Source organism: Bos grunniens, chromosome X, assembly GCF_055505025.1.
Source record: "Bos grunniens cultivar Pamir isolate PY7600 chromosome X, Bosgru_T2T1.0, whole genome shotgun sequence".
Lineage (NCBI taxonomy): Eukaryota > Metazoa > Chordata > Mammalia > Artiodactyla > Bovidae > Bos > Bos grunniens.
The window spans coordinates 138,948,951-138,973,524 of NC_141194.1; the positions used below are offsets into that span (position 1 = coordinate 138,948,951).

At 42.1% G+C, this 24,574-nt stretch overlaps 1 protein-coding gene across 9 annotated transcripts in view; it reads right to left on the bottom strand.

Moving 5' to 3' along the window:
• GRIA3 (glutamate ionotropic receptor AMPA type subunit 3) overlaps positions 1 to 24,574 on the bottom strand; it is a 310,057-nt gene that overhangs the window by 228,364 nt on the left and 57,119 nt on the right. For all 9 annotated transcript variants that reach the window (XR_015159097.1, XR_015159096.1, XM_086388204.1 and 6 more), the window contains one exon: positions 1,971 to 2,210. Coding sequence is in view for 7 of the 9 variants with exons in the window: in XM_086388204.1 (XP_086244330.1) it covers positions 1,971 to 2,210 (240 nt within the window). In the remaining 2 variants the exon portion in view is untranslated. The remainder of the gene's footprint in view (positions 1 to 1,970; positions 2,211 to 24,574) is intronic.

A 24,574-nucleotide genomic window follows, 5' to 3' on the forward strand; every position in this document is an offset into this window, starting at 1 on the left:
TTAAACTATCTTGGTATTCTAGTCAGGCAAAGATGTGCAAGAACACAGGGTACTCCTTTCTGATTCTGCCTTTGTTCAAGTTCTTTTTTTTCTTTCCCAAACTCTATCTCCCTCTTCTCTTCCAATCCACAGCTTACATATCCTTTAAGGCCTGGCTCCTCTAGCCAGCCTTTGAAAATTCTACTTTCTTGGAGTTCTACTTTTTCATAAGTCTTACAACAATCAGAATCTGTAGTGTACCACTTAATTTGCTACTGAGTTTGATACTTTGTTCTGAAAGTTGTTCATGAATTGTTTCCTTAATGTCCTTTTTCTGTCTACCCCCACTGGAACTGTATTATATAAGCATGTATCACAAGATTTGAATAAACCATTGAGGGTGGATAACACCTTATAGATTGGTTGACTAACTGATAATATGTAAGCTAGGATTAGTAATAAGATTCAAAGTATCCCAAGTCTGGTATAATATTAAAAGTCATAGCATATTACATTAAGAAGGGACATAACTTTGGTTAGGACATCAAGGCCAAGAAAGCCTCAGTGAGGTGGTTAAGGTCAAAGAGCTAGTGAGTGGCAGAGGATGGACTAGAACTCTGCTCTCCTGTTTCAGATTCATGAAATTTGATAATATTTTGGAGATAAGTACCATAAGCAAATATAGGCCTTAGTGTTTCCTGAGAGAGTTTGATGATCTATCAAAATAAAAGTGAAGTGAAGAGCACTCTGGATTCCTAAAAACAAAATGGCCCTTCAAGTTAAGGTACCTATAAGGACATCACTTGCAGTAATCCCTCAGAGAAGTCTTCCATTTGCTCCTTCTTTCTCTGAATCAGAAAATCCTGAGTCAGAGACAGCCATTCCCTGCTTGCATGTGTCCTAAGACACTTAGTGTCCAAATCTTTGTGACCCCATGGACTGTAGCCCACCAGGCTCCTCTGTCCATGGGGTTTCCCAGGTATGAATACTGGAGTGGGTAGCCATTCACTTCTCCAGGGGATCTGCCTGACCCAGGGATTGAACTCCGGTCTCCTGTGTCTCCTGCATCGGCAGGCAGATTCTTTACCACTAGCACCACTTGGCAAGCCCTTCCCTGTGTATAGCCAGGGTTATATAGGCAAACAAGTGATAAAGTAACATTGTCTTTTAGAATCTCATAGTGATAGGATTCCCTGGTTTTACTAAGAAAGCCCTCAAAGATAACTAGATTTTTGAGGAGTCTGCTTAGCTGCACTATGATGTGTATACCTAACTGGATACTATTTAAGATCAGACCCCTAATTTTTGAGACTTTTTCCATATAATATGTCATCAATAGATTCAATAAAATATGCCTAACTCTTAGAAAATCTATCCACCCCCCAAACCCAGTTTAGCCAGTCTCCTTTCATTATTTCCATCAGCTAGTTGTTGAGGCCCTACAATCTGAAAGCCTAATGTGATCTGGAAGCCAGAGACATTGCCACCAGTCCCACATCTGGGGTTAAGCTACTGTGTGAAAAAGCATTTTTCCTTTTTGGGCTTCAGTTTTCTCATCTATGAAATGGGGGTAATTGTGGTCTCTGGCTGGATTAATTCTGCAAAAGCTTTCCAGCTCAGGCCTTTCTCTATTTTAGACTAAACCACTTTTGCTTAGTGTATTTTAGACCAGATCAATTATTTTGAGGAGGAGGGAGGGTTCTTTTTCAGCAACAGTGATTCAACCAGGAAGATAATCTGAAACCCCTTTTCAAAGTTTGGGATAGGAGGACATGTATAATTTGAAAAATTAGATTCTAAAATTAGTATTGCTTTGATTCTTTTTTTTTTTTTTTTTTGGCCCTACTCTTCAATTCATTTAGAATAATAATTACAGTTTTAAAGGCATATGAGATTTTATTTACTGGAAGGGAAGGGGACAAGCATGAGTTGAGGAAGGTTGAAGACTACTGTTACGTGAATATTCAAAGAGAAGAGCAGATGAGTCTTACCTCTTTCTGTGTCATAAAGGTACACAAACTTCTCCCACTTGTAGTGACCCAGCAGACTCAGGATGGCGCCCTTCAAGGCTGGGCGCATCTGGATGACAAACTGCACATCTGCATCAGTGGGGAAGCTGGGCGTGACAAAGGACGTGTGCAGGGCTCCACAGAAGGAGGTCAGAGTGTTCATGGACATCTGGTCATAGAATCCAAAGATGGCATACACCCCTCTCGAGAACTGGGAGCAGACTGCAATGAGAAAAAGAGAAAGACATTTCAGTAACTTCATGGTCCTTTGCTGCAGCTTGCAGGGTTGGAAATAGAGTGCATAGTTAGACTCTAAAAGACAGACAGAAAACCAGTGGGTGCTGAAGTCTCTAGAAGCCCTTGGAAAATCCAGTTGCCCAGCAGGCAAAGGATAAGAAAGGGAAGAATTTATCTGATGCAGTTGCATCTTCTCTATGACAGAAAACTAAGCATGGGCAGGAAACTAAGAGGAATGTGGGAAGCAAAGAGGTGAAGGTTGTCTTACCCTCCTTCAGTAAACCTCCCAGTGCACCCCCAAGGCACCAAGTGCTCCCACACTTCCACCGTAGCTGCCCAGGGGCCTCTTAGGATACCCAGGCCCCATCAAGGTATGAACTCAATGAGTTCATTCAGGTTTTTCCAGAAGGTGTTATGGGAAAGCCCAGATGAACTTTTTGGCCAACCCAATAGAATTATCTTGTGTCTCACCCCTGCAGTGCTTTTCTACTAGGTAACAATAGTGACTGATGATTTAGTCAGATGGACTGCTAATGTGTCTTCTAGGAAATGTGTGACTCCTCTTAGGTTGTTGTTGTTTAGTCACAAAGTCGTGTTTGACTCTTTGTGACCTCATGGACTGTAGCCCACCAGGCTCCTCTGTCCATGGCATTTCCCAGGCAAGAATATTGGAGTGGATTGCCATTTCCTTCTCCAGGGGATCTTCCTGACCCAGGGGTCAAACCCGCGTCTCTTGTGTCTCTTGCATTGGCAGGCGAGTTCTTTACCACTGAGCCACTTGGGAAGCCCCTTCTTAGGTTACATAATGCTTTACCTATCTAGTTATGTTATGATGAACATCCCTTATGTAGACTAATAATGAGGAGAATTTCAGATTCTGGGCAAGTCATTGGGAATACTGGCTTTTCAGTGCCCATGGGGTAGGTGGGCCGATTCTGCCCCTGTATAATAGGTAAAGTTCTATCTTAATCCTTTTGATCTGATCTTCTAGACCTGGTAGCCCACACACAGAATGTTCACATCCTCCTCACGATTGTGGTGAGTTTTCTTCCATCTCAAAATGGGTCATGCCACTACCTCTTCCTTCTTTGGGCCCAGATGAGCTTAAAAAATGGGAACCAATCTCAATATTAGCGTAAGTAGAACAAAATTAGCAAAGCAAATCAGCTACAACAGCACCATGTGGTGCATTCCCAAACCAAGTGGAAATGATCTTCAGATTATTTGCACTACTGCTCCCTTCCATTCATGAGAAGCAGGCAGAACAGGCAGCTGATAATGTGGTGTGATTTAAGGGCCCCTGCTTGGTCACCCTTATCAGCTAGGAAGCCAATGTTAGGCTTACTTTTTCAGGTTTCGAGTTATGAAAAAAAGCCTATGGCTTGGGAGCCCCCTCCCCCAAATTACAATCTTTTTTTAGCCTTTAACATGTCTGATTAGATGTCAGGCTGCTGCTGCTGTTAAGTCACTTCAGTCGTGTCCAACTCTGTACAACCCTATAGACGGCAGCCCACCAGGCTCCCCTGTCCCTGGGATTCTCCAGGCAAGAACACTGGAGTGGGTTGCCGTTTCCTTCTCCAGTGCATGAAAGTGAAAAGTAAAAGTGAAGTTGCTCAGTAATGTCCAACTCTTAGCGACCCCATGGACTGCAGCCCACCAGGCTCCTCCGTCCATGGGATTTTCCAGGCACAAGTAAGAAAATGGATAGATTCAGTTTTGATGGGAATGGATGGGTCAGAGAAGAGAATGTAAAGGGTTTGCTCCCTTTTATCAGCCAAACTCATGGCTCATTGGCTTGAGGTAGCATTTCAAAGGTGATTATCAGTCACTCAAGGGCCTCCTTAGGGGAAGACAATTGCTTCCAACTTGAGGAATTCTAAGTGACCTTCAAACACATGCAAGAAAAGCCTTTATATTAAAAGGAAAAGTCAACTAGAGAATGAACCTGGGGCATTTCATGACATGGGGCCAAAAGAAGTATTCCGAAACAAAAAGGAAGTGGCTAGATGGCACTTTGTCTTAATCGTCACCAAAGGAGACATGAAGGAGAGTCCCATTCCCAAATTCATCCTGTCAATGTAGAATTTTGCAGTACTAGGTCAAATCTTGGCCAATACACATACTGTTCTATATAACATTGACAACAATAATGATAGCAATTATTGAGTTCTTAGTAGGTACCAGCCCATGTGCTAAGCACACATATTATCTCTCTTAATATTCCCAACAACCTCCTGAGGTATTACTATCATTTCTATTTAATAGATAAGAATTCTGAGACCAAAAAATGTTCTGTCTCTTAAGTGGAGGGGCCAGGACTTGAACCTGAGTTCAACTCCAAATCTCACACTCCCTGGGACCCAAAACAAACAGTGACATTGGATAGGATTTATTGGCTTGAATGAAATAGAGTTTCCAGATTTGGCAAATAAAAATATATTGAATATATATTTATATAACAAAAAGTAAATAAATAGGATGTCCAACTAAATTTGAATTTCAGATAAATAAGAAGTTATTTTTAGTTTAAATATGCCTCAAATTCACACATATACTGAAAAATTACTTGTTTATTTGAAATTCTTATTTAATTGAAAATCCTGAGTTTTATCTGGCAGCCCTAGAAAGAATCCAATCTTATTAACAGTCATGAGGCTGGAAGACTGGAATAAGCAATCATGGCTTTTCATCCAAAATGACTCAGGAGGTAGCCAGTAATTCTTAGATCTATAGCAACTAGCATACAATGCAACATATTTTTCAACAAGGAAATCCCAAACAGGCAAAATTATGAACAATAATTGAGGGAGAAATACTTGGAGAGAGACAAACGTATAGCTATGATCCTCTTAGAGTTTCAAAAAGCCCCTGGTGTATTGGAAAGAAACAGAAAATTAAAGTAGGTTATAGATTCTGGTTTTTTTTTTAAAACCTTGCATTGCTCTTGTAATCATTGTTTTTGAACCTCGTGGGTGCAGAATTAGTCATTAGTAGTTTATACATGGACATTTCATTATTTATTTATTTAAAATATATTGAACACTCATAGAACCATCACTCAACCCAAGAATCATAATATTACTAATAACTTAGTTTTACCTATGTCTTCTTCTTCTGTTCTATCTTCCTGTTTTGATTCTCTCCCTCCCCCTGAGGTAACTACTACACTGAATTTTTAAATTTATCATTAGCTTGGTTTTCTAAAAAAAAAAAAAAATACACAGATGCACCTAAACAACATAATGCTATTTTCGCTTGTTTTAAAACTTGATAAGAAGAAAGTCATGTTTATATGTGAAACCCAGACTCCAGGCAGGAGCACCCAGTGAAATCTTTAAGCTTATGTATGATGACAAGTAGAATAAGACTCAGGAAGATCTTCTAAAAATGGGTGAGTGAGTAGGTGTGAGGGAGCCCAGTGACAATTTAAAAAATTCCAAACTAAGCTTACAGCTTTGGGCCCAGCTCAGGTGAGAGACCTAGGAGTATTATATTGTAGATCAGGGGCACCTTTCAGAGAATGCTCAGCTGCTGTGGTCTAACAGGCAGACGCACGGCAGTGGACATCAACAAGACGTGTGTTAGGAAAAAATCAGTAAGTGTTCTATTGCTTTTTTTTTTTCCTTAGAGTATAAATGCTTTACAATATCATGTTAGTTTCTGCTATACAACAGCGTGAATCAGCTATATGTACACATATATCCCCTCCCTCTGGAGCCGCCCACCCTCCCATCATCCCCTCTAGGTCATCACAGAGCACTGAGCTGAGCTTGCGCTACACAGCAGCTCCCACTGGCTATTTATTTTACACATGGTCGCATATAAATGCTAATGCTACTGTCCCAATTTGAACCACCCTTCCCCCCTTACCCCGTGTCCATATGTCTGTTCTCTACATCTGCGTCTCTATTCCTGCCTGCAAATAGGTTCATCTTCCTTTTGGATAAAACAGAGGTGCAGCTGTCCTGCAAATACTATTGTGCATAGTTACACTTGCTCTGTCTCAACATGTGCAAGTAACATAAGCAGAAGGCCCAGTGGGGAAGACAATTGCCACACGAGGACAGGGGTAATAGCCTTTGAGGGAAGCTGGGGCATAAGGGACCTGTGAGTGGGGCATAAATTCCCTTCTTGGCTGCAGAAAGTAGGGCTGAATAGTACACTGAGCTGACCCAAGGGATAGTGTCTATGTTTCTAAGTCCTTAGAATGTTTGAAATAGAAGAAACGTAAATACTCTGTCATTCACTGTCTTTTCAAGCACTGTTTTTAGTGTAGAATCCTTTCTCCAGATGAAATTTTACGTGGCAAGGTCCAGTAGATAAGAGATATAGTGAATATCTCTTCTGCTTCAACACAGAGTCCCACTGACGCCTCCCTAGCCTAAAGAAACTGACAAAAAGCGACGAAGTGTCTTGCACAAGGTCATGCAATGAATTATGAACCAGTCTCTCAGAACTGCTTTATCAGCATCTCCATGCCATCCCTACTCCAGTGCTATCTAGGGCAGCATGGGTCAGGATTTGCCTGGCATGAAAGTGACTTACCCACAATACCTAGCTCTCAGCATAGATGGATCCACCAGGGGTTTCCCGTGACTCATCTGCCAGCTGCTGCTCTCAGTTCCCTCCAGCCTCAAATATCAGTGAGAGCAGGTGGCAGATTGGTGGGTGATCTTTGGGGACTTGTGATTCTTTGGCGCAATGTGTGTTATCTTTATCTGACTCCTTAATGAACCACACCCATTTATTTTTCTCAGGAGACTGCTGCTGCTGCTGCTGCTAAGTCGTTTCAGTCATGTCCAACTCTGTGTGACCCCATAGACGGCGGCAGCCCACCAGGCTCCCCTGTCCCTGGGATTCTCCAGGCAAGAACACTGGAGTGGGTTGCCATTTCCTTCTCCAATGCTTGAAAGTGAAAAGTGAAAGTGAAGTTGCTCAGTTGTGTCTGACTCTTCACGACCCCATGGATGCAGCCTACCAGGCTCCTCCATCCATGGGATTTCCCAGGCAAGAGTACTGGAGTGGGGTGCCATTGCCTTCTCCATCTCAGGAGACTAGTCCCTGGTAAAATAATGATGGAAGAAATAGTTGTCTTGGCAGTCTTACGAAGCCGTGAAGCATAAAAGGAAGGGGCAGAAGCTTTTGAGGTGAACTTCACTTCTAGTTATGGCTCTACCAGTCTTAGGTTGCACGACTTAAACTCTCTGAGCCTCAGTACAGGATAGAGATTATGAAGGCAGGTTCTAGAGTTGGATCCTTTAGGCTGAAATCCTGAATTCATCACTCATTAGGCAAATTACTTACTATCTCTGTTTCTGACCCAGGTTTTTCATCTTTAAAAATGAGATAATAGTGCCCGTCTCAGCATTGGTTGTGAAAGTCAAAATGACTCCATTCATGGGAAGCATCTATCTATAACAGTACCTGGCATGTAAGAGATACTCGCTTAATGCTAGCTATTTATTCATGCAACAAATATTTGTAGAACATCTACTATGTGCTGATACCATTATAGGTAGTAGGAGATACAGGAGAGAAAATTGATCCTGTCCTCCCAAAATGTGTGTACTAGTGAGGGGAAAAGACAGTAAGAAATGAGATAAGTAAAAGGTAAAGTATGTCTTAGTTATAAATGTGACTTGGTTATTGTCACGGAGAGAAGAGTAAGTGAAATGGTACATGGGAAATACATGGTGCTTAGCATGTAATTGGCAACTGAATAGTTTATTCTGTGTTTCTTTTCTCTTCCCAACTCTTTACTTTGCATTCTGTTCACCCCATCAGGTTACACCTCTTACAGCAACCACTGCCCTTGACTTCACACTAAGTCCAGGAAGCCCAGTTTTTCTTCTCTTTCACCTTCCCTAGACATTTCTTCAGTATTCTTTCCTGTTCTCACTCCTGGGTCACTTCTGGGTAGTCATAGGTTCAGGAAGAACCCTGCTAATTTGACTTTGTCCTCTGACTCTTCCCCTCCCTATATCATTCCCTTGTACAGATAAAATGCTGTTTCCACTCGGGGCCTCCACGGCTTCCCAGTGTGAAATATCACGATTGTCTGCTTGCTAAGAATACCTGTCTCTATCTCTTCCTCCTAGCAAAACAGCAAATTCTTTTAGTTGAAAAAGTCATTTCTGACTACATTCTGGATGCCTGGGGATTCTAGTGTAGCTCACCGGCTGTGTTCCCCTCAATGCTGAGTGACAAGCAAGGCTGGAGCCAGCTGTCACACTTTATTGATAGTCCCCAAGTCTGTAGGGTCGGGACAGGTATTGAGAATGTGCAGTGTGGCAGCTAATTACACCACCCATATTTCAAAAGGCCTCATTACAAAAATGTCAAACAACTTGATTATCCCAAAGATCAGAATAACAATATTCCATATCATTTACAGAACACTTTTCATAGCCTTTTGAATTGGGGGAAAAAAGGAAACTGAAGTCTCTTGCTGACTTAATGATCACATTTGAAACAAGCAGGAAGAAGAAAAACACAGCTATGGAGGAACCAGTAGAGATATACCACAAGAAGGTTCTCTAGGTAATAACACAGTACAGTGAATTCCAGGGGATCAAGGAAGCTTAGAGATGGAAGATCATGGAGACCAGTGTTTTCTAAAGCTGTGATGCTGGTCCGTGGTGAAGTTTCCAGTCTGGTGAAATATCCGTGTGTGTGTGTGTGTGTTGGGGTAAGGTTGACAACTGTTCTTTTTTTAGGAAAAAATAGTCCTTTTCTCTGTATCATTTATATTATCTGAGTGTTGTATGTAGAGTCCTTTCTTTTCTGAAATAATGGTGGTGTTTATGATACCACTCATATATACATAAATTCAAATATATATATAAATTCATATATATACATATACATATATATGAATTTATATGTATGTATAGGAGAAGGCAATGGCACCCCACTCCAGTACTCTTGCCTGGAAAATCCCATGGACAGAGGAGCCTGGTAGGCTGCAGTCCATGGGGTTGCAAAGAGTTGGACATTACTGAGCGACTTCACTTTCACTTTTCACTTTCGTGCATTGGAGAAGGAAATGGCAACCCACTCCAGTGTTCTTGCCTGGAGAATCCCAGGGACGGGGGAGCCTGGTGGGCTGCCGTCTATGGGGTCGCGCAGAGTCGGACACGACTGAAGTGACTTAGCAGCAGCAGCAGCAGCATACATACATATATACACATATATGTATGTATATATATGAACTTATATGGATATGTATGCCCTCTTTGCAGCAGACCAAATAATTGTGTCCCCAAAGATGTCCATGTCTTAATCCCCCAAATCTGTGAATTAGGTTACATGGTAGAGAGGAATTAAGGCTGCCAATAGAATTAAGGTTGCTAATCAGTTGACTTTAAAATAGTGAGATTATCCTGGATTATCTGGGTGGCCCAATGTAAATGTGGAAGACAGAAGTTGAAAAAACAGTCAGTATCAGAGTAATGTGATATGAAAAAGACTTGACCAGCCATAACTATGAATAGAGATGGAGGGGGCTATGAGTTAAGTACATAGGTGGTCTCTAGAAATTGGGAAAGGCGAGAAAATGAATTCCCTTTTAGAGCCTCTGGACAGGAATGCTGCCATGCCAACACCTTGATCTGACCTACAGAGCTGGAAGATAATAAACTTGTGCTATTTGAAGCCACTAAATTTGTGGTAATTTGTTATAGTAGTAAATAGAAAATTAATACACTTAACACAGCAAAAGTTAAACATTGCTGAGTCTCTAGATCAATCTATACTCCACTCACCCTTTTAACCCCCCTTAAAACATTTATGGATCCAAAAAGTCCAAAAGTTTGGATACTAAGAATCTAATCTAATTTCCAGTTCAGCACAGGAACCACCTCCCATGATGCTTTCAGTTCAGTTCAATTCAGTTCAGTCGCTCAGTCATGTCCGACTCTTTGCGACCCCATGAATCACAGCATGCCAGGCCTCCCTGTCCATCACCAACTCCTGGAGTTCACTCAGACTCATGGCCATTGAGTCAGTGATGCCATCCAGCCATCTCATCCTCTGTTGTCCCCTTCTCCTCCTGCCCCCAATCCCTCCCAGCATCAGAGTCTTTTCAAATGAGTCAACTCTTTGCATGAGGTGGCCAAAGTACTGGAGTTTCCAGAATGGACTGGTTGGATCTCCTTGCAGTCCAAGGGACTTCCAAGAGTCTTCTCCAACACCACAGTTCAAAAGCATCAATTCTTTGGCGCTCAGCTTTCTTCACAGTCCAACTCTCACATCCATTACATGACCACAGGAAAAACCATAGCCTTGACTAGACGGACCTTTGTTGGCAAAGTAATGTCTCTGCTTTTCAATATGCTGTCTAGGCTGGTCATGACTTTTCTTCCAAGGAGTAAGCGTCTTTTAATTTCATGGCTGCAGTCACCATCTGCCTTGATTTTGGAGCCCCCAAAAATAAAGTCTGACACTGTTTCCACTGTTTCCCCATCTATTTCCCATGAAGTGATGGGACCACGTGCCATGATCTTCGTTTTCTGAATGTTGAGCTTTAAGCCAACTTTTTCACTCTCCTCTTTCACTTTCATCAAGAGGCTTTTTAGTTCCTCTTCACTTTCTGCCCTAAGGGTGGTGTCATCTACATATCTGAGGTTATTGATATTTCTCCTGGCAATCTTGATTCCAGGTTGTGCTTCTTCCAGTCCAGCGTTTCTCATGATGTACTCTGCATGTAAGTTAAATAAGCAGGGTGACAATATACAGCCTTGACGTACTCCTTTTCCTATTTGGAACAAGTCTGTTGTTCCATGTCCAGTTCTAACTGTTGCTTCCTGACCTGCATACAAAGTTCTCAAGAGGCAGATCAGGTAGTCTGGTATTCCCATCTCTTTCAGAATTTTCCACGGTTTATTGTGATCCACACAGTCAAAGGCTTTGGCATAGTCAATAAAGCAGAAATAGATGCTTTTCTGGAACTCTCTTGCTTTTTCCATGATCCAGCAGATGTTGGCAATTTGATCTCTGGTTCCTCTGCCTTTTCTAAAACCAGCTTGAACATCAGGAAGTTCACAGTTCACATATTGCTGAAGCCTGGCTTGGAGAATTTTGAGCATTACTTTACTAGCGTGTGAGATGAGTGCAGTTGTGCGGTAGTTTGAGCATTCTTTGGCATTGCCTTTCTTTGGGATTGGAATGAAAACTGACCTTTTCCAGTCCTGTGGCCACTGCTGAGTTTTCCAAATTTGCTGGCATATTGAGTGCAGCACTTTCACAGCATCATCTTGCAGGATTTGAAGTAGCTCAACTGGAATTCCATCACCTCCACTAGCTTTGTTCGTAGTGGGCTAAGGCCCACTTGACTTCACCCTCCAGGATGTCTGGCTCTAGGTCAGTGATCACACCATTGTGATTATCTGGGTCGTGAAGCTCTTTGTTGCACAGTTCTTCTGTGTATTCTTGCCATCTCTTTTTAATATCTTCTGCTTCTGTTAGGTCCATACCATTTCTGTCCTTTATCGAGCCCATCCTTGCATGAAATGTTCCCTTGGTATCTTTAATTTTCTTGAAGATAAGCCCATAAATGCCTGAAAATAGTGGCAAATATCCCCTGGGGGCATTGTAACCCCGTTTCAATCTGCCTCCTCCATTCTCTGTTTGATATCCACAGGATTTGGTTATGACTTCCTCTCCACAGAGAACAAGGCTTTACCCTAGTGAAAAGGCATGCATATTGAGGTAATCCCATCAGTTATTTTAATGATGAAAGTTAGGAAGTGTAGACTCTACAAAGTCCACTATATAGGTGGGTACTTCCCTGGTCTTGCCCTAAAACTGGTTATTCGTGTTTAACCTGGGGATGTAAGAGAGTAAGAATTAGGTAAAGGATGGAAGGGTTGGGGTGGGGTAGAAGCCAGCTCATCCTTTCTCTGGGTTCATACAGATCAGCCTTCCAGTCTGCTTGAACATCCTTTGGTCTTGAGTTCATTGGGTGCTTATAGGTTCAAAAGTCAGAACAAGGTGTCAACACATTCTCCAGCTGATGATTCCATGGTTTAATTATCATCTTTGGGTTAATTCTCTTGAACATTTTGTTCTGCTCTCAGGAGTATCCTGCCTTCTGACAGTCTAACTAGTTATTTTTGCAATTACATGGCATGTATCTCAACGCTGGCAAAGAAAACACTCATTATCAACATTTGATCCTACTTGAATATAGCCGCTTGCAAATGCACACATTAACATATGAACACATGTATTTTGGAACATTCATCTTTTTTTCAACTCTTAAGTGCAAACTACCCTTCCCCAGCAATGTCAGAAATGGCAGGAGAAGTGCTGAGTTGGGTTGGAGTAAGGAGATGCTTTTTAGGCCCTTTTATATCAAGACATGTGGTTAAGAGCTGGAGCTCATGAGTTTAAAATTTTTTGTTTATTCATTCATCAAATGAAATGTTGAGTGCCTCTTGAGTGACAAACACTTTCTACATGCAGTGAGCAAAACAGATTTGACCTCTGTCCTCATGGTGCTTACAATCTAGTATTGGAAGCAAACAGTAATAAAAGAATCATACCCATCTGTGATTACCATGTTCTAAGTACTAAGAAGGAAAGGTATTAGGGTGCTGTGAGGCTATGTGACAAGGTGACTTTAATTTAGATGAGGTCAAGGGGAAAGATATCTGACCATGTGACATGTGAGCTGATACCTGAGAGCAGAAGAGCATCCCATGCAGAGAAAATAGCACTTTCTGAGGCCCAGATGGAGGACAGCACTTGATGTACTCAAGGCACTGAAAGACGACTACCCTGACTGAAGTGTGGCCAGTAAAGAGGAGCTACATGAAGAATCTGGTAAGAGGCAGGGACCCAACTGTGAAGGACCTTGAAGGATGCTGGTAAGGAATTTTGATTTTATTCTAAGGACAACACAGGGAGATCATGGAAGGACTTTGTTCATGGTTATTCTGTGAGCTGATTTATATTTTTAAAAGATTTATCTGGCTGGTGTATGGAAAGTAAATTTAAGGGGGTTGTCAGTGAAAGCAGGGAGAACATTTGAGATACTTTCCTACAGTCTAAATGAGAGACAAGAGTGTTCTAGATTTGAATTGTGGCAATGGATGTGGAAAAGCTGGAGTTTATTTCTGAGGTCAAATGACTGAATTTGGGCTGGTTATTTAAATTCTCCAAACCTCATTTCCAAATCTATAACCATTAGACTGATAATACCTACCCCATAGCATTGTTGTGTGGATTAAATGAAGATGAGCAAAGTATGTGGCTCTCATAGAAATCTGTGCTTAATTGATAAATAGTATCTGCTCTTAATATCATTTTAGAAATTATCTCTCAGTATGTTTGCCCTGCAGTGGGTTTTGTTTGTTTGTCTTGGGCCATGCCACACAGCATGTGGGATCTTAGTTCCCCAATTAGAGATTGAACCCGTGCCCCTGCATTGGAAGTGCAGAGTCTTAACCACTGGACTGCCAGGGGCAAGCCTCTGTGATGTGTCTTTATATGGCTCGGTCTTTTAATTTGCTGTGTGGTCTGGGGCAGGTTAGCTCACTGGGCTTCAGGTCTGTCATTTGTCAGCCAGGAGAACTAACACCTGTCCTGCCCACTTCACAGGGATGTGCTGAAAATGGAAATAATAGCTGAAACTCTCCTTTGAAATATTACAAAAGCTGCTATCTAAGTGTCAGTGAGTAAGTGCTATTGGTTCTCAACTCCCAGTACTTATCATCTCCATAACAAATAGCTCAACAGAATCGTCATTCTTCCTAGCCTCCATCTCTGCTATTCACCTACGTGTCTCCATCAATCATCTGAAGTTGTCAGGGGCCTGTCTTGACTTGCAACTCATTTTACATGGGATTTTAGCACAACTCTTAATTGAAAAACTAATTGATCCAGTGATCCAGTCACAGTCAATGAAACAATTTCTAAAGCAGGGCAGGAAAGTGATGAACTCCGACGATGCATTTGAATCAACCCTAAGATGTGTCATTGACAGATAAGAGCCTCAAGTTCAATATTGTGTCACATAACACTGGTGCTCCACTGTCTAATTTTGCAGCCTATGCTGGGCTGAGGGGAGAGTGAGCTTGGCCCCTAAACAAAAATTATTCTTAAAAGTTGATTAATGGTTATCTGTTATGCATGCTTGGAATACTTCATAATTAAAACCCAAACCATATATACATAATAAAACATTTAGGTCCACTGTCAGTCAGCAAGACCAGCTTTTATTTGCCATTTTGTTTGAATTCCTTAGCACCACATTCTCAATGTGGAGGGTAATGGCCGAGGTCACCCCCTAGGTGTTTACAATGCAGAGCCCCTCTATAGTTTGATTGGGCTTCCCTGGTGGCTCAACTGGTAAAGAATCTGCCTGCAATGTGGGAGACCTGGATTCGATCCCTGGGCTAGGATGATCCCCTGGAGAAGGGAATGGCTACCCACTCCAGTATTCTAGCCCAGAGAATTCCATGGACTATACAGTCCATGGGGTCGCAAAGAGTCAAACACGACAGAGTGATGATTAGTTACCTAGCTAGCTATAGTTTGATTGACAGGTGGGCATTCCATCTCATCCTGAACATGGCTGCTGATGGTGAGCTCACCACTTTTTCCAAAGTAGTGCATTCTACTTTTAGGTAGCTCTTGTGATAAGAGATTTCCTTATTATATTGAGCATATATCTACCTCTCTGTAACTTTCACCACCTAAGGTTCCCTTTTTGTCTGAGGCTTACCGAAATATCTACTCTCTCTTCTAATGGCAGGCCTTCAAATATCTGAAGATATATTTCCTACCTGCCTGTGCCTTCTCTTATTCAGGCTAATCACTCCTGGCACTTCAGATGTGTGTCGTAGATCCCAGGCCTTCACCACTCTGACCACCTTCCTCCTGACGTGTTTCAGTTTGTTAAGTGTCACCCTTAAGAGACTGATGTCTGGAACTGAGCACTATACTGCCAGTGAGGTTGAACCCATTCAGAAGACAGTGAACTAATGCCTTCTCACTGCCTATTTTGGACTAGACATCATGTATTTATCAGTCCTGCCTAGGATAGCAGTGATTTTATTTTTACCCATCCACTGTAGAATTCTATGGAACCTCCTCTTATGTTGTGAATTTATATACCAGGTATTTTGTTTAGGAACTTCTGCAAAGCCAGGCTTCCCCTAACCTTGGATATGTGCTGTTAATTTTTTTTAAACACATTTTCCCCTTTTAAATGTCCTTATGGCTTTGACCCAGTCTTTTTTTTTTTTCAAATTAAAAAAAAATTTTTTTTGGCCATGCTGCACAATATAAGGGATCTTAGTTCCCCAAGCAGCAATTGAACCCGTGCTCCTTGCAGGGGAAGCACAGAGTCTTGACTACTGAACCACTAGGGGAGTCTCCTTGACCCAGTCTTTTAAATCTTGATTTGGTTAACAAGCTTATTAGCTATCACTTCCAGTTATGTGTCATTTACAAATTTCGATCAGCCTGCTTTGGGTGGCATTATCCAAATTGTTGGCGAAAATTCTGAAGAACATAGGGTCAAGGATAGAATCAATTGCCATGCTACTTTATTCTTCAGCGCTATGGTTTCCAGGATGACAACAACTAGGTGATGAGTACACTGGGTAGAATTCTTCAGTTTGCTCCAGGAGTATCTTTAACACTCTAACAGTTTAGGCAATACAAATAACTCTTACTACTGATCTTTGTTCTTCAGACCCCTTCACAGGTATGAAATTCAGGAAAAAAAAAATAACTGGAATGATTTTCTCTTCTCCTGGTATTATCATCTCTGACCATGCATCTTTACTAGTTATTATTGAGTTTTATGGGGCAGAAGTGAAAAAAAAAAAAGAGGAAACTAAGAATAGACAGAGAAATACTTTCTGGTAAAGAATGAAGCGCCAGAATAATTGGGTAACTACTCCTTTCTATCCTCCAACTCAAGCAGTGTGTCATTACCTAAGGTCAGAAAACTGATCCATTGCCCTTTGTTGTCAGAAAGCAAATGGCTTTTCCATTTTATGAGTAGAATCATTGATATCTGATCAGTTCCTGGGGTCTACCGTCCTTAGCATCTGTGCCTCCTAGCTGACTTTATACTGTAAACAGCCTTATAGGATTTCCCAAATGCAATCCTGATGGGAAGCAACTCTTGAAAAGCCATCTACACAATACCCAGAATTGGTAGTTATACAAAACAGTTCACCTTACTGCTGCATAAAAAATCAATACAGCCTTCAGTTCAGTTCAGTCACTCAGTTGTGTCTGACTCTTTGCAACCTCATGAACCACAGCACGCCAGGCCTCCCTGTCCATCACCAACTCCCGGAGTTCATTCAAACCCATGTCCATTGAGTCGGTGATGCCATCCAGCCATCTCATCCTCTGTCGTCCCCTTCTCCTCCTGCCCACAATCCCTCCCAGCATCAGAGTCTTTTCAAATGAGTCAACTCTTCGTATGAGGTGGCCAAAGTATTGGACTTTCAGCTTCAGCATCAGTCCTTCCAATAAACATCCAGGACTGATCTCCTTTAGGATGGACTGGTTGGATCTCCTTGCAGGCCAAGGGACTCTCAAGAGTCTTCTCCAACACCACAGTTCAAAAGCATCAATTCTTCAGTGCTCAGCTTTCTTCACAGTCCAACTCTCACATCCATACATGACCAGTGGAAAAACCATAGCCTTGACTAGATGGACCTTTGTTGGCAAAGTAATGTCTCTGCTTTTTAATATGCTTTCTAGGTTGGTCATAACTTTCCTTCCAAGGAGTAAGCGTCTTTTAATTTCAGTACAGCCTTAGTTCCCTCAAATATGTGCCAATAGCCTGAAGAGCAAGGAACCCATTTTTCCTCTAGGAAAAAAGAGCAAGTTTAAATTAAAGGCACTTTTTCTAACCTGAATTCAACTGTTTGGATTTTGGACAATAATTCTCTGCTCTTAGTTTGTGAAGACAGTCTAGATCTGCGTGGAATGTTGTGTCAGAGAAGTCCAGTCACTGCTGTCTGTCAAGCACAGGGCTGACATGCAGGCAAGAATCAGCGGCCCTTGCACGACATTACAGGATCCAACTACTCTCTATTTTAATGACACTTTGATTGGGAACTATGGGTACTGTAGCTTGAATCTAAAACAAAACCCTCCAATACCTGCACCCATAAGTCCCCCCATTTTCCTTTGTCCTAAAAAAAGAAGGACATCTCTTGGAAAAAAGGAATTTTAGGACTCAGGGCTAATTTAGAAAAAGAGCCAGCTTTTTAACCAGGGCACTAATGAGAGCCAGATAATTGCTCAAAATATGTTTCCTATGTTTAGTGACTGTCCAGACCTATCTTGTCTGATCTGGTACTCACTAGCCACATGTGATTATTTGAATTAAAATTATTTAAATGAAGTGAAATTAAAGATTCTGCTTTTCAGTTAAACCACCCATATTTCTAGTGCTTCACAGCTACACGTACTGGCCAGTGAGTGTGACATGGAACATTTCCATGATAACACAGTGCTGGTCTAGTGAGTCCTATTAAAGTTGCCTACTGCATCTACCCAATTCAGTGTTTTAGATTCTAATTTAACTAGCATTTATTCAATACTCTATTCTAGGCATCATACTAGCAACTTTCATACTTTTATGGTGGGGTGGGGGCATTGTTTAACATTTCATGGAAGTTGCCAATGTGTAGGCAGAGCAGGTAGCTGCCTTGTAGTGTGGTTGGAAGGTCCCTGGAAAGTCTTCCTGCCTTCGATTGTCCCATCCATTGCCTGCTGCCAAGTTTGAAACATCTACCTATCTGGGATAGGATGGTGAACAGTGTGTGCTAGCTGCTCAGTCATGTCCGACTCTTTATGACCCCATGGACTGTAGCCCACCAGGCTCTTCTGTCCATGGGATTCTCCACGCAAGAATACTGGAGTGGGTAGCCATCCTGTTCTCCAGGGGATCTTCTCGACCCAGGGATTGAACCTGGGTCTTTTGCATTGCAGGAAGATTCTTTACCATCTGAACCACCAGGGAAGCCCAGGGTGGTGAAATTTCCTGTTCAATAACCAGTGTGGTCTGGAAGGGGTACATATGTGGATTGGTTTATGAGATTAATTCAAACTGAGAGTCAGGCAACATTGCTATTTGCCCAAGGTAGGTTCTGATCTACACTGTGTGTGTATTTCCAGTGAGTTAGAACCTATTTATTAATCATGAGGTATAATTTATTTTAGGCAAAATGTAAAACAATTTTGACAGTTTAAAGTTTAAATATCACTGCTATATATATATATATATTAGTTCAGTTCAGTTTTAGTATATATGTGTGTGTGTGTGTGTGTGTGTATAACTAGGTAACTAATGGGAACCTACTGATTAGCATAGGGAACTCTATTCAATACCCTGTGTGTGCTGTGTTTAGTGGCTCAATCGTGTCCGACTCTTTGTGACCCCATGGACTGTAGCCCATCGGGCTCCTCTGTCCATGGGGATTCTCCAGGCAAGAATATTGGAGTGGGTTGCCACGCCCTCCTCCAAGGGATCTTCCCAACTCAGGGATTGAACCCAGGTCTCCCACATTGCAGGTGGATTCTTTACCGGCTGAGCCACCAGGGAAACCCATTCAATACTCTATGGGAATAAAATCTAAAAAAGAGCAGATGTATGTGTATGTATAACTGAATCACTTTGCTGTGCCCTTCAACTAACACAACATTATAAATCAACTATACTGAACTAAAAAAAAAATGATAAAAAATATCACTCCTAATACACCCACTAATTAGACCATAAATAAAAGCAGGATATTTACTGTGTTTTGATCAGACTTGAATGTTCATAGAACCTTTAACTTATGTGTATCAATTCAGCAGGTATTTTGTCGTTATATTGAACAGTATCAAGTATTGTGCTAGGTGCTGGAGCTGTGAAGTTCTCCTCTCAAGTTCCCTTTCATAGGACCTCCTTCTAGGGCATTCACAGCTGGCCCAGTGACAGCAAGACCTCACCTTTCTTCCCCACTTCTTCCTCTCTGTTACCTTCACCACTCTTATCCCAGTCCCCATTTTTTTCAACCTCCCTTCTGACTTGTTCTCTGCCAGCACATATAATTGATAAGGGAGAAAGGAAAGATAACGGAAAACTAATCTTCCTTTCCTTTCCCTACAGCAGTGCTTTGCAAATTGCACGGCACAACCCACTAGTGGGTTATGAAATCAGTGTAATGAGTCATGATCTAGCCTTTAAAAAAATAAATGAAATAAAATATAAAAATTTCAAAATGTATCCAGGTAGTCAGGGTAAATATTGTTTCATCAAACATTTGTTTTGGTTATCAAATATATGCATGTATGTTGTGGGTCTTTAAGTCAAATGTATTTTTTTAAGTGATAGGGTTTTTTTTTTGGGGGGGGTTGTTGTTGTTTTTATTTTATTTTTTGGCCATGCAGGATCTTAGCTCCTTGACCAGGGATTGAACCCATGCCCCCGGCAGTAGAAGGGCAGAGTCCCAACCACTGGAATACCAAGGAAGTCTCTCAAATATATTTCTTTGCCACCTCACACCTGCAGCTCCATGCTTTGTTCCAAGTCTAGTACTGGTTTGATCTACATTTATGTCCTCACTCCTTATTGCCTCCTGCAAAAAATCCCATCTTATTCCCTCTTCTATTTGCCCAATCCATCCCTCTTCTCCTGACCCTCCAAGCCTCCATGTGAACTCACCCACCCCTTGCCATCCAGGTGGAGTGCCATTGAATGGCCACCTGGGGATGGAGTTGGTGGAATCTCTGTTGGTGGAATCTCAATGGGAGTGATTAGGGATCATGTGGCACTCAATTCTGGAGCTGAGACGGTGAGAAGCATGAGCACACAGGGCGGTGGGCAATGCCAGAGCCTATGTACTTCATGGGACAGCTCTCGTACCCAGGCTACCTGTATACTGGCCACATTACATGTCTCCGTTTGGAACTCAATCCATGTCTCAGCTGAGAAGAGAAACTGCTGGTGCAGAGTGTCATTCAAAGCCCTAACTTCTTGCAGGAATACAGAACAGCTGGGTCCTCTTCACAGCCCCTGCAGATGCTTCTTCAGCGGTTTGAAAGTAAGACTGTGTCTCCCGAAGTGTAACTTGCTCCATGGGGAAGAATCTGACTAAAAATAGCTAGAAATAGCTAGAATTAAGTAAACACATGTAACTTGTAGAATGCAGTTTCAACTGGAGACAGAGTACACAGCCCCCTCTAGCGCTTTGCTGTTCAGTCATGTATTAAACTTGTGACTTCTATGTGCTGCCAATGAGTACATCTGACCATGGCAGAGTGATCCGTTTGCTCCAAGAGGAAGAGGAATTCAGGCCTCTGTAATTCTCTTTGTGCAATGCCATGCAAAATTAAAGGCTTCATTTTTGTGGATGACAATGGCATTGCTGGAGAGAAGCTGCATATTCAGTCACAAAGATGCTCCAATAAGTACTCAGGGGTTGGCCAGGGACATGTGAGTGAGGTAACTGAATACACTCTCTGTCTCGTTTTAGGTACTGGGACCCAGGAACTGGGCCCTTGACTCCCTATTGACTGTCAGATATGGTCCAAACCCATCAGCCTGGAATTCACATTAGAAAAACATGGTACCCAGAGCTGTACATAGTAGGTGCTCAGTAAATCCTGCATATTTGTTTTCTATGCAATGTTTCTCCATCACTAGACCTTATGATCTACCTCAAAGAATCTCCCACAACTCTTCAGTAGGAACTTTCTGCCCCAGTCCAGTTGGTCTTTCTATTCCTGACATCCTTCTTTCTGATTCCTGCTGCTGAGCACTTCTTCATGCTGCATCCACATCCTGAGATGCCATTTCCCAAATCTCTACCATTCCATTCTTTAAAACAGTTTTTAAAAATATTTATTTATTTATTTGGCTGCATTGGGTTTTAGCTAAGCATGTGGGCTTCTTTAGTGGCAGTGCATGGGCTTCTCTCTAGTTGCCCCAAGACATGTGAGATCTTAGTCCCCTGACCAGGGATTGAACCTGTGTCCCCTGCATTGGAAGACAGAGTCTTAACCCCTGGACCAGCAGGGAAGCCCCTACCATTTCAATTCTTGCCCACCTTTCAAAACTTGCTGAAGCTATGCTCCCTCCTCCACAGAGCTGACATCCCCATTTTAGTGTTCGATCACAGCGTGCTTCCACCAAACTCTGGCCCGTTTGGCTCATGTATGTGAATATGAGTGCCTACCAATGGCTGAGAAGCTTTAGAGCGTCAGGAAACACATACATATTCTACTCATCTGTGTCAGGCTTGGGGTATGTGGTTTATATTGTAAATACTTAATGAGCTGACTTTATTTTTTGGGGGCTCCAAAATCACTGCAGATGGTGACTGCAGCCATGAAATTAAAAGACGCTTACTCCTTGGAAGAAAAGTTATGATCAACCTAGATAGCATATTGAAAAGCAGAGACATTACTTTGCCAACAAAGGTCCATCTAGTCAAGGCTATGGTTTTTCCTGTGGTCATGTATGGATGTGAGAGTTGGATTGTGAAGAAAGCTGAGCGCTGAAGAATTGATGCTTTTGAACTGTGGTGTTGGAGAAGACTCTTGAGAGTCCCTTGGACTGCAAGATCCAACCAGTTCATTCTGAAGGAGATCAGCCCTGGGATTTCTTTGGAAGGAATGATGCTAAAGCTGAAACTCCGGTACTTTGGCCACCTCATGCAAAGAGTTGACTCATTGGAAAAGACTCTGATGCTGGGAGGGATTGGGGGCAGGAGGAGAAGGGGACGACAGAGGATGAGATGGCTGGATGGCATCACCGACTCGATGGATGTAGGTCTGAGTGAACTCTGGGAGTTGGTGATGGACAGGGAGGCCTGGCGTGCTGCGATTCATGGGGTCGTGAAGAGTCGGACACGACTGAGCGACTGAACTGAACTGAATGAGCTGATGACATACATTGGTAAGAAGTTATGAATAATTGTTGAAAAGCAGAATTTCCCAGTTCTGCTTCCTAAGTCACTGCTGACTCAAACTGTGACTTTCCCTTTGCCTTTTTCTGAGCTCTCACTTCTCTCCAGCCTATTGGCAAGGGCAGTATTTATATACCGTAAAGAGATGTTTTGTGCATTAGCCATAATGAGGATAAAACATGTAAAAATATGAAGATCTGTGGAACCCTATTATTATAGGAATAATAATAATTACAGCTGCACTTGGTTAAATGCTCCAGAAATCATATAGAAGATGCCTTCTCTGGGGCGGGGGCGGGGGGGGGGGCGGGGTGGGGGAAGCAGCCAACTGTACCAGCAATTAGTCAATTATGAATATTTAATTTTACTTTATTGCTTGTGATTTTTATTTCTGTGCACAATTGGGGCCTAGTTGCCTCTTTTGCCTTTTAAATGGAACCTCTGATGAAGCTGGTTACAGAACCGTCTTCATGTGACCTGGGCCCTGCAAACCAACACTACAGATCCAGTGACACGAGGACTATGTTTTGCTCTCCTTTACCCTAGTGGCCAATGTTCCTTCCCACGTTGGTTTGCATCTGTCCCTAAGGAGTCTTAGGCTTGCCTGATGGCTCAGTGGTAAAGAATCTGCCTGCCAGTGCAGGGGACATAGGTTCAATGCCTGGTCAGGGAAGATCTCACTTGCCACAGAGCAACTAAGCCTGCATGCCACAATTACTGTGCCTGTACTCTAAAGCCTGGGAGCAGCAACTACTGAGCCCACAGGCCACATCTACTGAAGCCTGTGTGCTCTAGAGCCCATGCTCCACGACCAGAGAAGCCACCACAATGAGAAGCCTGCACGCCGCAGCTAGAAAGTAGCCCCCCTTGCTGCAACTAGAGAAAAGCCTGTGCAGCAACGAAGACCCAGCACAGCCAAAAAAAAAAAAAAAAAATTAAAAAAGGAGTTTCAACTCCAGAGCATTGTGGGGGTTACTGAACATCTGTGTTGGCCAAGCAGCAGTGGCATATGAGGGCACCCCAAGTGCAGAGTCTTTTGACAGGTGCCTGGAAGAAATCTGGAGGAAACAGAACATGTATTCCCTTAGCAGTGAAAGGGTTTTTGCTTTGGAAGAGGCTTAGAAAAACTAAGAGAGGTTCTTAGAAAAACTGAAGAATCTTTTTCTCTAGAAAGCCAATGTACTTGATTTATTCAGGAAGGTGTGTATGTATTCTTGGTTGGAGGCAGAGCGCTGACCTCTTGATTGTTCTACCTTTGCTAAGAACCTCCCATTGTAAGGCGGTTTAAAGGATGTATTCTCTGGGACTCATTCTGCCTCCCTATCTTTTTCATTATATATCTGACCACCTGAATCATTCTACACAATGCATTTCTCTAAAGTGTTTCAAGATTTCTAAGTTAAAATTCTCTTGTATATAATTAAGAATTTCTCTGAGTAGAGCCTACGAGTATATTTCATGCAAAAAGTAATTGAATGATAACATGATTTCCATTCTCTTTCATCTCTCCAGCTAATACAGAAAAGTATTATCAATGTGCTGTCATTCATTAAACAAATATTTATGTGTCTGGCCATCAAAATTAGAAATCAGGAGAAATATGGTTTTTTTGTTTTATTTTGTTTTAAATTTACTGTGCTTCATGTTCATCAGTTAGCAGGCACCGACTCTCTTTTCTAAACGTTAGGTTGCTGCATGCTTATGTATGATGAGGTTTTTGTTGTGCTTTCTCTCTGAAGATCTCAACATGAGCAGCTTTGGAAAGATTATAAGGAATAGACTTTAAAAGACATTTCAAGTACCATGAAATATTCCTTTTCAGGAGTCCTGCTTTTGCTTTCAAAGTTTTGTGAATTCCTCTTTGGTGGAGAGTCACCTACTTTCTGGCCCTACCGTGCCCTTCTTTCGCCTCCTCTGGGGCCACCCCAATGCCAAGGTGACTCGGCTTTTGAGGAACCCTGGAGCTAGCTGGTGACCTTCAGCTTTCAGGAGCAGAAGTGGCCACTCTGGGATCTGCTCCACAATGAGGACTTGCCACTTGCATCTACCTTATTTCCCTAGGTTGTTTTTCTTTACCATTCAGAATTTTAGCCTTTTCTGCTTTGGCTTTTTCCTCCCCTTTTTAAAAAATAATTTCAAATTTCTGTTTATGTATTCAGCACACATCACAGGGTGCCAATTTCATTTTATTGTCCCATTTAAAGGGCAAATAAACCTTTGTTTTTATAAGGAGAAGATAAAGGACCAATTATCCTGGGCCTCAATGCATATTTGCTATTTGAGCTTACAACCTAGTTCTGTGTCTTTAGAAGAGATTCTGCCGTTTTCACCCTCCTGCCTCATTTCCTGATATGCCATTGCTGTGACATAACACATTTGCTGGTGAATATCTTACCCCTTCATGAACAGAGTTAC